Here is a 12,744-nt window from a genome sequence, read left to right as displayed (position 1 = left end):
ATTTCCACAGCTGACAAAGTTTGACGGAAACATTTTGACCAGCCCTGATATATATTGCTTTAAATGGAACATGCCACTTTATGTTACACTGCATTGTAATGAAGGATGGTGGCAAAATATCAATAGCTCTTCCAGGTGAACACAACCTAGCCTGCTGAGATGAAAATGATGACATCATCAAAAGTTGAAGGCAAAGATGTTTTCAGATTACATACTGTATCTGTGGCAGAAGTTCATAATTAAGGGCCTGCTCCTGCTTCCATTTTCATTGATTTCAGTGATGCAGGATTAGGCCCTAAGTCCCTAAAAGCCAGTCATTCTCAATATATTTTCCCTCTAATAGAAGGAGTTCAGGGCAAGTTATCTTCACGTCTTCCTCGGTACTGACAAACCAAGAGAATGATTTAAAAACGAATATTACAAAAATAAGGAACATTATAGGGAGACAGAATAGTTAATCTGCATAGTGTAACATATTTAGCAATGAAATAGGATGATAGTGAAACAAGGCTTTCTATTAACGACCCTCACCTGATGTTTAACCTTTGCATTCACAAACAGATATCTGGGAAATTTTTTAAGTATGAATGAAAATAAAACCAGATTGCATTACCTACATGTAAAAGGTTAGAAGTTCAGATTACTAAGGTAATGAAACTTCAGTGAGCTGCTTCAGATCTATTAGGTTTGTCAGGTTTTATAAGCATGCTTACTTCAGGCATGCAATTATAAAACAAAGAGCTTATATTCATTAAGCATCACCAGTCAGTCCTTACAAAATCATTTGCATGAAAGTCATGAAGTTTACCACTACTGTAATAGTAGGTCTTCATGTTAAGAGGCATAAGTGAATAAGTAGACAGACAGATTTTCACTCATCCTGAAGGAATGTGTAAATCTTCATACAAAGGGATGAAAATATGCACAAAGATAACAGAACATTGTGTACTCTTTCTTCATAGATTTAAAAGAACCTCCACAAGCTTAAATTCTCTCTTTTTCCCCACCCCTCATTAAAATAATGTATAGTAAAAAGAAATGTGACCAAGAAAAAAAACAGCAAAATTTTCATGTTCTTTCCACTTTCTTTATGGCCCCTTCAGAGACAGTGAATGCAATAGCTAATCAAGATAAGGATTTTGTTTCCTGAAAGTGCAATGCAGATCAGGGTAACTGATGACAGGTTAATATTTAATTAATGTAATAAATACTAAGTACACTTACTTGGTTTTGACCATTCCACTTCTATAGCCGTATGGTTAAGAGTTCGCACAGTGAGGCTACTCCCCTTCTCTGGAAATCCTGCTAACGTAGTAGCAATCACTTCCTCACTTGATGTATATCCTACCTCATTGTGTACTATGAGTTTATACTCGTATGTCGTGTACCTAAAACATTTTTTAAATAATAATTACAAAAGAAGAAAATATGTATTTTATCACAGACATACAAAACATTTAGCATTGTCCTTCCTCAAACAAAGCTTGCTCCTTCTCAAAAGCTACCTTGTTGCATTATTTCAGCATATACAAAATCTATAATAGAATAGTTGTGTGTTTGATAGAAATACTTGACTAACACTAACATGCTAACAAATACAGAATATTATATTTCATTCCTTTATATTTATTATTTCTGTGATGATGTGACATTATTACTCAATTCAGGACTTAATTATAGCAATGGCAAATTGCCAAAGTTTGGATCCAAATTTAATCCAATGAGGCTTTTTTCACCCTCTTTTCCGAAATTCGATGTCAAATTCCAGAATCTCGCTTGTGACAGCTATTATTCATTCAGCTGCTGTCCTTCTGTAATACCCCAAAATGTAACAAAGAAATCAGTGGGAGTTAGACACCTAAATACCTTTGAAGGTCTGGGTCAAGGGTTAGCGACTAAGATTGCAAACCCAGTTTATAATTTCCTCCAGAACTGTACTCTGACATTTCAGCATATGCATGAGGTATTGTCAGAAGCCAAATGTATACTTAATAGAGGAAATAACTATCACACCATAGTTTCTTCTGCTGTTCAAAGGTATGTCAATATATATATATACACATGTAGAATTTTGTAATCTGTTATTTGTATTATAAAAACAAGAAAACAATTAAAACCTGTATAATCAGAAAAAGATAGGATACTCTAATACTTGATTTTAGTAACATTACTACGTTTACACTTGCTGAGGGATGTAGGGTACACATAACTACATGCTGCACTGAAAGTCAGGTTGAGTTCACACTCACTGCGGTGCACAGTGCATAGCTCCCCACTGCCTTGCCCTACTGCCGAAGTGTTTCAATGCACTGGGACATTACACTGCTAAAAATCACCATGTAGATGGCAGAGGCACTGCTTGGGTGCATTGAGAGCTGTGTAGGGCATATACCCTAGAGTTTAGGCACTACTCCTCTAAGAAGTGCCTCACCCTATACACAGCTATTCATACCCATTCTAGCTGGGCATGTGATGTCTGAACTGTACACACCACTGCATGTGTAGACCTACCCAGAGAGAGAGCCAAGATGGATTTTACATCAGTTTCGCTGGATGTCTCTGTCTTAATCTTTGCTTCTCTAGGCTAATCTAATGATTTAAGATTCTGTATTCCAAGTGATTAATAAATTATCTTGTTTGGAAAAAAGCTGTCTTGTGTTGCTGCAAATATTTACTACAGGCATTGCACACTGGAAGGGTACAACACAAACCTCCCACAGGGCTCTGGCTTGGCTGGATTTCCTGAAAGGAGTCATGGAGAGAAACAATTATCTCTGCCACCTAAAAACAATTTCAGAGTTGTAGAGGCTGCGGTCCTGCCCCAGCAGAACTGTATAGACAGTCGGGGGCTGGCACACTAAAAGGGTCACCCCCAAGGGACTGGTTACACAGGTTGGGGGAGACCAGATCGCACGGATCTGTGACATAAGTATAGACTACTGAGGTAAACCACAAAGCTGTAATTAAGTTAGAGCTAGGAATATTTTAAATATCTGTTGCTGAGTTTGGAAATATTGAGACAATAATCAATGCTGGCAATTTAAAAAACTGATTGAAAAATAATGCTCTGACACCAAGCTTTAATCCATCCGAATTAGAACTTCTCAGCCATTCACTCAACTTGTGCGTGATGTGCCAACACCATGATTTACAGTGAATGTAAATGGTTTGACTGTATGAACAGATCAAAGTTCAAAAGTCACTTCATATAGTCAATTTTACTTGAATGTTTACAGCAAGATACTATGTGCAAGATTCAAGAGCTACAAAATAAAAATAAACCCATGCATGTCAGAATCGTTAATGCTGAGATGACAGAAAACGTTTCATTACACAATTAATATGTTCACAACATAAAGACACAAGGAACACTTTGAACTATTGAACATGCACTATAGAAAATGCCAGCATTTGTTTTTTTTTATAGTTTTTGTAATCTCACCTGCTAAGACCCTTATCTTCATAAAACCACTGAGTTCCTGAGTAAATATTGTGCCACAGATTTAAATCTTCAGGGGGATTTGATGCAAGTGGTTGCCGGATTTTACGTCTCAGGAGCTCATATCTAACACAAAAGACAAGCAGAACACTGGGATTATCTCAACTAATGTTATTACACAAAAATCAGGGGGAGGGGGATTGTTTGTTGTTTTTTTAAAAGCCACACATTATTTTGTTTTTACAGCTGTAAAGTTTCGCAGATAAACTTTTTAATATTTCCAGGTTTAAAACATTCAATTACTTAATATACTTTGAAAATGGATAATGAAATATTTCATACTGCTTTCATTTGAAAGAAAGAATCAGAATTTTTAATGGTATGACCATTTTAGTGTAGTGTATTCTAATTAAGCATTAAGAAAGACAGGAAGGAAGCTGTGGAGGATGCTGCGGTGTAATAATACGTGCCTGTAAAAGTGTGCTAGGTGTAAAGTAAAATATTGAATACCTCAATGCATGGATAAGTTTGTGTGATGCCCTATGCCACGTGAACGAAGGATGTCAATTTCATTTATTTTATAAATGGCAAAGCACAGAATTAAGTCAATATCCAACACTGCATGTACTCCTGTCTGGCTCCCAGGACAAGATCACACAAAAGGGGGTTCTTCTACATCTTCCAAGGAACAGACCTGCCTGCCTTCCTCTGATCAACCCACTTCTGTCTTGCCCCTGCCCTGAATCTCCCAGGAATCTTGCTGCTTCTTTTCTCCCCACTCATCCACAATCTATTTATCATATACACCACAATGAACGAAACACAAAATAAAGTAATCTTCAATTTTGAAGAACATTTCACCTCACCAAATTATAAACAGCCCCATCTTCCCCTGTGTAGGAATAACCTGCACAGGTTACTGGGGGCTCCCTGAGTTTATACTCAGAGAGTTTTCTCCTAATTCTTCCCCAAGTGGTGGTCTGTTCCCACAAACCACCACCAAACACTGGCAGCTGTTTCAGCCCACAAAACCTATGACTCCCCTGAGATCTGCATGGATCCTAGGAGGCATGGGCAGTTCAGGGCTTTGAATTGTATCGTGCCCTCTTGCTGTTTCATTCTAGCCTCTTGGATGACACTACTCTGACAGCTACAATGCGTTCCCCTCTTTACTGTGATGTTTCAACTGGATTTCCACAGTGCAGAGCAGAACCTGTACAAATTAATGCTGACTCAGACAGCAATAAGTCAAAATGGTTTGTCCTGCTGGTTTAGTGCAGGAGAATATATGAAAATTCTGCTGGCCCTGCAGCCACACTATGGAGCTTGAACCTCAGGGTGGGGCTTCCACCGGGTCTGAAAAAATGGGAGATCATGCCACGAAGCTGGCAATTCTCATGCTGTGCTCTCTGGGCTGGATCTAGGTAAGCTGAGGACAGCCTCTAGTCTCATTTGTGAATTAAATGCTGAAGTGATCTTTACCCCATGGATCACCAGAGGCATGGAATTCTATTTCCTGGGTGTGCACATTTCCAGAAGTCCTGCAAAGCTACAAACCCCATGTCACCCACCCTTAAGTTACATATTGCTATTCCTTACCTCAAGTGTGGTCCATTGGGCCTAGAGGGCAGTTGCCAGGAAATAGCAATAAATGATTCACTTATTGGAGTCACAGACAAGGGGCTAATGCCCTGAGGAACTGTTGGATGGGTAGTCACATGTGTAGGTAAACTCTCTGTGCAGCCTCCCAGGAAACCGTTGCCTCCAGAACAAGCTAGTATAGTGACTGAGTAGTTTGTGAAAGGGATCAGGTTGGTCACCATGTGGTTTTGCATTGATGAAATGTTGCTGGTGACGGTAATTCGAGGGTCAGGCATTCGGATCTCATAGCTAAGCATTTCTCCATTCAATATGAGAGGTGGTTTCCAAGAGACCTGAGAAAATAAAGGTGTTCTTAGAATCCGAACTACTGGCAATTGCAACATAGAAATAACATAATTAAAATGGGCGCAACTGTGACAATAAGATGTTCTTTCTTTGATTAGAGAGAAAAGATAGTCCAGTCTCTGGACAACAAATCTGGGACTCAAAGAGACTTGGGTTCAGTTCCCAGTTTGGCCGCAGACTTCACATGCGACTATTGGCAAGCCACTTGGGGTAGATTTTCAAAGGCATGAATAGCAGATAGGCACATACTGTCCATTAAATGTCAAATGTACAGTAGATATTTATATGCCATTTTTGCTTTTAAAAATCTACTCTTTAATCTCTCTGTATCTTAAATCAGCTCCCATCTGTCAAATGGGGATAAGACTTCCCTACCTCATAGGATTTTTGTGGATAAATATAGGGAAGACTGCAAGATGCTCAAATACTGCCGTAATGCGGTCTTATATATATATATATATATTATATATATACACACACATACACTCTTGTATTGTAATGTACTGGGTGGTTTACATGTATACCATATTCTGCTATTATATGTTGTTATCAGTAAAAGCTCATAGTTTTACCTATCAGGGCAGGCTAAAAACATCCACCATTAACATGTTTTTATTTTTCAGTAATAAGTTACAATATTATGTATTGTAACTATATGTATCTGTTGCTTTGCATATTGCATCTATTGCTTTATGTATAAATCTGTCTTTACAAGACAACAAATTTAAATGAAACAAAATCAAAACCCTATTTTTCTTGCAGTCTTACTCAACTTTCAGTGTGAATAATTTTTATGTTCGCCTGATTAATTAGTACCTTGATATAGGCTTGTCCATATCCACTCTGCAGGTCTGATCCAATTCCCATTGAACTAGCTGACTCCAATGGGAGCTAGATCGTGCTGTGAGTTCACAGACGTGTGTCAACCAGATAGGGATAATACATACAATGGGCCCTAGGTCCAGATTAAATCCTCTTTGTGCCACTGCAACAGTACAAAGTGGACTTAAAGCTGCCCTCAAGAGGAAACTGTAGATTCCCCTGTTAGGATTCTACCAGTGGGATGAAGTTGGCCTGGCTGGATCAGCATTATCATCTCCTTCTATGCAGTGACCCTCAAGGTGTAAATTACACTAGCTCTGACTGTTCTAGCTTGTGCCAGAAGCCAATTCAACCCAATGAAGCCCCAGAATAGGGAGAGGCAGAAAAGTGACTTAGTGCCTCCTTTTCCTTTCCTTCACCCATACCAGGCAAAGCTAAGTCCTGAGTCTTAGAAAATATGAATGGAAAACAGCCAAGCTGTATGTGTTACAAAATAAAAAAACAAAATAATGTTGATTTATAATACAGTAACATGAAAATATTTTAGTTGAGGTGCTGATCAATTAAGCAACCTGCTCCCTAATTTTCTCCAGTCTCAAAACTGAGTCCCTCTAAAATGGTGACTCCACATACTAACACATGCCCCAAGTACAAAGGAGCTGGATTCAGAGTGTGTTTTTTTAAAGGATCTGGAATACCACCCGGGAGTAACTAATGTTGGATCTTAAGAACAGGAGGAGCTCTTGAGCCTTGATACTTGCAAGGATCTTGGCAGCAGAATTTTGAAGAAAACTGAAGATCTTTGATAACAAAATCTGGAATATTATTAAACACAGAATTATAAACAGGGCAGTCTTGATTTATGAGAACACAAACAAGCTTACCCATGTCAACAAAGAAAATGTTTTACTCTGGCTAGGTTTCAAGTGTGCTATTCAGATTTCTGGTTTCAGAGTAGCAGCAGATTTCTGTCATTCCTTACATATGATTAAGAAATGAAGACAACATCACAAGGAAAACAATGCTAGCAGGTAGCAGAAGGTAGAAGATTTTGCATCTTTCATAGTTCATCTATTAGAAAGATATATTACTATCACCCTCCTTTATGCAAAAGAGCAAAATCTCTTTTTGGAGGAGCTGATGTACTTTCTCCCTTTGTTTAAAAAGTATAGGAACATGGATAATATAAAGCTTGAAGGTTTCATTTTAAAATTTAGGTAGAAAACAGCCAAGCTAGTGTATTTTGTGTTGTAATTTCCCACATCCAAGAAGGAACAGTTCTTCCCACTACCTTGTGCCTGAACAAAACAGCACAGCTGACCCAATGCATTGTGCATTTGTGAGAAGGGGAGGAGGGGGCTACTTTCCACGGGAGACTCTTATTTACTCACTTACTGAAGGAGGCAGCATACGAGACTCAATGGCCCATTGGTCTGACCCACTATGGGAAATCATGTTTCCACAGCCATAGTTATATTTTGTAACTAATATAGGGCCCAGTCCTGAAGTTTGGATTTCACTTTGAGTTCTGACTAAATAAGGACTGAGTAAGTCCGCACAGTTAAACCTTAACTGTCTTAAGTGAGCTCTCAAAGGACTGACTAGTATGGGTTGTTTAATGGAAGAGAACTTCTAACAGAAGTACTGTATGTGATATGTTTGGGGACATTTTGAGGATTACCCTCAAAGTTGCCTCAAAATGTTCAACTTGTACTGATTTTGCTTTATTTCCTGAGATGATTTATGAGTCAATGACCAAGTCGTGGGCAGTCTGGCTTATAAATTAAAGCTGAATCCAGATGAGGTGGGTCCTGGAGTAAAGTCAAAGGTTGTATCTGGGAGACAGGGACCAAAGCTAAGCTGAAGGGTTACCCGGAGTCTCAGTCAGAAGGCCTAGTAGAGGATTGGAGTTGGGAGTCAGAAACCAAAGCCTAAGCTGAAGGGTTTACTGGAGCTGCAGTCAGAAGGTGGAGCTGAGGGTCTGAGCTAGGGAGTCAGAGGTCAGGAAGAAGCTGGGGGCTGGAGCAGGAACAGGCTGGGGTGGGAGCTATGGATAGGACCAAGAGCAGCTGCAGGCACTGAGCAGCCACTAGACTGCTATTGACCCTGAGTATCAGCCTGCTAACTCTTTCAGCCAATCAGATGGTGCAATCAATCAGACAGCTTTTATCAGGACCAGCTGCGCTCAATGGGTTACCAGGAGACTGGTTCTGGTGCAGGCGAAGCTCCTGCTAGTGTGTCACTGTTAAACATTGGATATTTAAGTTCTTTAGCAGCACACAATAAAATTCTTTAAATAAAACATGTATAGTGCTATGTAACACCATCTAGGGAGATGGGAGGTTATCAGCACATGCAGTACCACTGCTGTTCCTCCGACACTTCAACATCTGAATCTCACGCTGACAGTGTTCTATATATTGAAACTTGAAAGGACTTTCAAATATTATTCTGTATTGTGTGTTGTGCATTGATGCTGTAATGGGGGCTATACAATACTGTCTCTGCCTAAATTACAGTAGGTATTTTATCTTGTAATGCAAACTGCAAAGAGAATGAAACATTGCAAACCAGGCACAATGATGTTAGTACTCAGCAGCATGAAAAACAAAGTAGAGTCTGGGTCTCATTTGGCCTGGTTCCCTCTGAACTTGGTGGACTCAGTGTTTTATTTATTGCTAGGGTTGTTGATCTATCTAAAATCAAGATGGAATAGAAAGCGGTGATTTAAACTTGAGATGATGCTCATATGTATCGGGGAGCTGACCTGCCTTGAACTTCAGATGTCACCTGGAAAGAAGGATGGAACAGGATATACAATCCAATGCCACATCAGGCAAACTTTCCTCTCATAAAAAGTGGTAGCTTAAACACTTCCATGACAAGTCATGGACAAAGTCAAGTGACTGATTGGCCTATGCAATGTAAATAAAGATGGCAGAGCCAGCCTGGTTTAAATTCATTGTGACACAACTGGACCTTCTCTCCTCTTTATCCTGAATCTGCCAGACTTGAGGTCAGAATTTGGCAGTGCGTGAAACCAGAAGGACTCACTAGACAGTCTGTGTTGGAAACAGTAGTAGTTTGTTCATTGATCTGAAGCTCAGCATTGAGGCCATGAAAGAGGGTGCAAATAAGGAAGCCAGAACAAAGTAACTACTGGGAAAGATTAACTGTTTCAATGTAATGACACTGGAAGCTGTCATTTAAAGATCAAAGAACTTTATTTTCTCCACCACAAAATTTAAAGAGACTGAAATTAGCCATTTTCTCCCCATTAAACAGTTATAACCTCAGAAAGCTTTTCTTTTTGACAGCAGTCCGAACATTTCAATTTAATTCTGAAAATAGTTTCAAAAGAAGTACTCAATCACATTTTTTGCTTTACACTAGTCTCATTCTCATTGATGAGCGTGACCATAACAAATATACTATTGAGAGCTTTACACTGTAAGCCCCAAAGTACATTAAAAAGGTAAGTTATTATCCCTATTTTATAGATGAATCACCAAATAAGAAAGAGATTGAGTGTTTTACCCAATATCACATAGTAAGACATAGGCAAATAGAACACAGCCCTCCCAACTTCAGGTCCTGTGTTCTAGCCACTGGATTATGTTACCTCTGCAAAACAAATATGGCCAGGAAGTCTATTTCACTGTAGATGTTGCCTGATTTAAAAGAAAACTAAGCTGGGATTGTGTCAGGAGTTGGAATAGGTCCTGATTCCTGATAGAGGCCAAGAGTGAGACTACAGTACATTCAGTAACCTGCATATCTTTCTGGTAATTAGAAAGAGTTGCAAAGACAGAACAATACACTGAAGTTCTTATTTGTTTGAAATTACTCTATTGCTCGGGTTCAATGATCCAGCTCTACTATTCCACTTGCAATAATATGATTAAAGAGAGAAATGAATGGCTGTGATGGACAAGATGTATTCAGTTCAGAGGGGCTAATCAGCCAGTCCATAAACCTATTCCAATAAAATCCATTATACTTCTAGATGTAGAGAGATACAGCCGTACTTTTTTTTCAAAAACCCAACCCTTTGATTGTCACATTTTCATGTATTTCCTGCAATTCTTATGCATGCACAATTCTCATCCACTTCAATCAGAGTTACAAATACAAGAGGGCAGCAAGATCAAGCCTGCAATGATCAGTTGCTAGTAGAAATGGTTTGAGAAGTTCTTGCACTTAATACTGGGTAAATGAAAATAACATTTCTGAATAAGCCTATGTAACTATTGCAGAACTTGATACTTTTTCATTGATATAGTTCAATGCAGGGGGATATGCTGATGAGGTCCTCATTAGTTTTCTCCAAGTCACTCCACTGCATGGCATGCCCCAAATGAGCAAGCTGTGCAGGAAATCACAACCCTGAAATGCAGAAAAACCTCAGGTGTGCAGGCTAAGGCTGCTCCTAGGGGTGTTACAGTAGCTCAACTTGCTCAAGCAGCACTTATATGGCAAATAAACCAAGGTCTCACTGACTGTAGCAACATTACAAGGCAATCTTCACACAAGGATTGATTGCTCTTGAACAGTTTCCCCAAAGCACAGGGCACACCTGTGTAAAACTGGAAAAGAGCCGTAGGTTTGTTTTTTTCCAAGATGAAGTCTGTAGGTCTTCTTGTTGCATTTCCTTTTAACCCAGTAACACACAAGGGTAGAAACCAGGTGTCTAACACTCTCCTTAGCCCAGTGGTGCTCTGTGGAGACCTTTGCAGCAGTCTGCAGGATGAAGCAATTTGAAAATGAAGCAGTGGTAGACTAGGGTCTTAAGAGGGACAGAGGGTAGAGCCATGAGAGGTTTTATCTAGCACAAAATGATCCGAGAAGTAAAACACTGGAGAATCACTGCAGTGCAAGATATTGGTGCTATGTAACTTTAATATTTTCAGATAATTGCATTTGGAATTTTTCTGATCTTACTCCTGTGAGAATCTGGAGTGTAGGCTGCTGGCCTGTCTCCACTGCCTAGCAAGGATGCCATGCCCCAAAATGTTCATACCCTTTCTTCAGGGCACAGTTTTATTCTTCAAAACACAAAACTCACAAAGTAGCACTAACAAAGTTATCCCAAAGCATGCTGAAGGGACCCAGAAGACTCTCCCCTTAGGTCTCTTTTCCACTGCTCCATGGCCAGCCACAGGAGCCTGCTTCCTTCCTGTAATCCCCTTCAATGGATCTCTCTTGGCCCTTTACAGCAATGACCCCAGCAAGGGACGGTGGGGGTCTCAGAGCCAGGCACCAGACTGAGCGGGCACATAATGCCCCATAATGCAATTGTAACTCCATGATATGCGGACATGGAAAATATCTTTTCTTTCATTTATCTTGGCCAGCTGTAACTGGATCAACTCTGTAACTGGTCTAACTGTATTTCTGAATAGCAACCATTTGATTTAATTGAGATCCTGTTTGTAGAATAACAGTAGGTTAAGAGTCCTGGCCACTAAATTTCCTGCTTCTCATGTCTAAGCGAAGAGTGGAGTTGGGGTAACAATTATGATGATTGTTTCTCTTTTTGTTTAATTGTATGCATGCAACTTAGTAGTCAGCCTTGAGAAAGTGACCACTTAAAAAACGTGTAAGGAACACTATGTAGTAAAGAAGGGTCATCTTGCTGCAAGGGAAAAATGGAGATTGCTTCATAAATGGCAGGCCCAGTGTGCTCACTGTTCAGTCTCAATTGGAGGGCATCAGCCTTCTTAGTTGCAGCTCTTACAGTGTGGCAGTGGGGCTGAGACAGAGGAGACAGAACTCTGAGGATAATAATGAACAAGAACTATAAAATGAATTAAGAAAGATTACACCCTTCCTTCCTTCCTTCAGAACAGCTACAGGGAAATACTTGGGGTAAGCTCTGCAAGGGGAAGGGGGGCAAAATGAACCACTGTCAGATGCTAGAGGGCCATCACTACCAAAGGAGGAAATGTATTTTTTAGCAGTTACTATACACAGAATAGAGAAAAAAAGATGATAGATGACATCAGAATAGTTTATTGTTCTCCTCGTTCTGCATTTGGCATCTGAGATCTAATTTGAATGTAAGGAAATACATATCTATCTATCTATATCTATATAGGGATTTTACCTTGAAGGGCCATCCTGATGACAAAAATATTTCAAGGCTATATTGTCAACTATGCTGCAAGACAAGAATTTTACCCTATCTCAGCCCAGAAAAATGTAGCATTATTCCTTCCCTTTGACATAATGGACCAGGCAAAGTACAAGGTCCAGGCCACCTTTTAGACTGAACCAGAAAGCTCTCCAAGATGGCGGCTATAGCGATGGAAAATGGTTGCAACTTCTCTGTCAGCAGACCTGCAAGTGGCATTTAGGGGAGTACTTTCAGGGTACCCAGGCATCTACTTATGCAGTACATTGTCCCAGAGGCCTCTATTTGCAAGTGTCCTGTGAATCTTCTAGTGGGGATTAAAGCTATCCACCCCAGTTGTAAACCCCAGTTAGGGCAGTAGTAGAAATAGCATCTGCCTACTGCAAGTTAGATGGGTGAAGTC

The 12,744-nt window shown here is 39.7% G+C and overlaps 1 protein-coding gene across 1 annotated transcript in view; it reads right to left on the bottom strand.

The window, feature by feature from the left end:
* USH2A (usherin) overlaps positions 1 to 12,744 on the bottom strand; it is a 590,403-nt gene that overhangs the window by 167,358 nt on the left and 410,301 nt on the right. Inside the window, 3 exon segments of the mRNA XM_038396580.2 lie at positions 1,225 to 1,388; positions 3,443 to 3,565; positions 5,039 to 5,373. Of these exon segments, the coding sequence (XP_038252508.1) occupies positions 1,225 to 1,388; positions 3,443 to 3,565; positions 5,039 to 5,373 (622 nt within the window).

The sequence above is a fragment of the Dermochelys coriacea genome, chromosome 3, assembly GCF_009764565.3.
Source record: "Dermochelys coriacea isolate rDerCor1 chromosome 3, rDerCor1.pri.v4, whole genome shotgun sequence".
In the NCBI taxonomy this organism is placed as follows: Eukaryota; Metazoa; Chordata; order Testudines; family Dermochelyidae; genus Dermochelys; species Dermochelys coriacea.
Note: the sequence above shows the minus strand (reverse complement) of the source record. Positions and strands in the feature narration are given on the sequence as shown.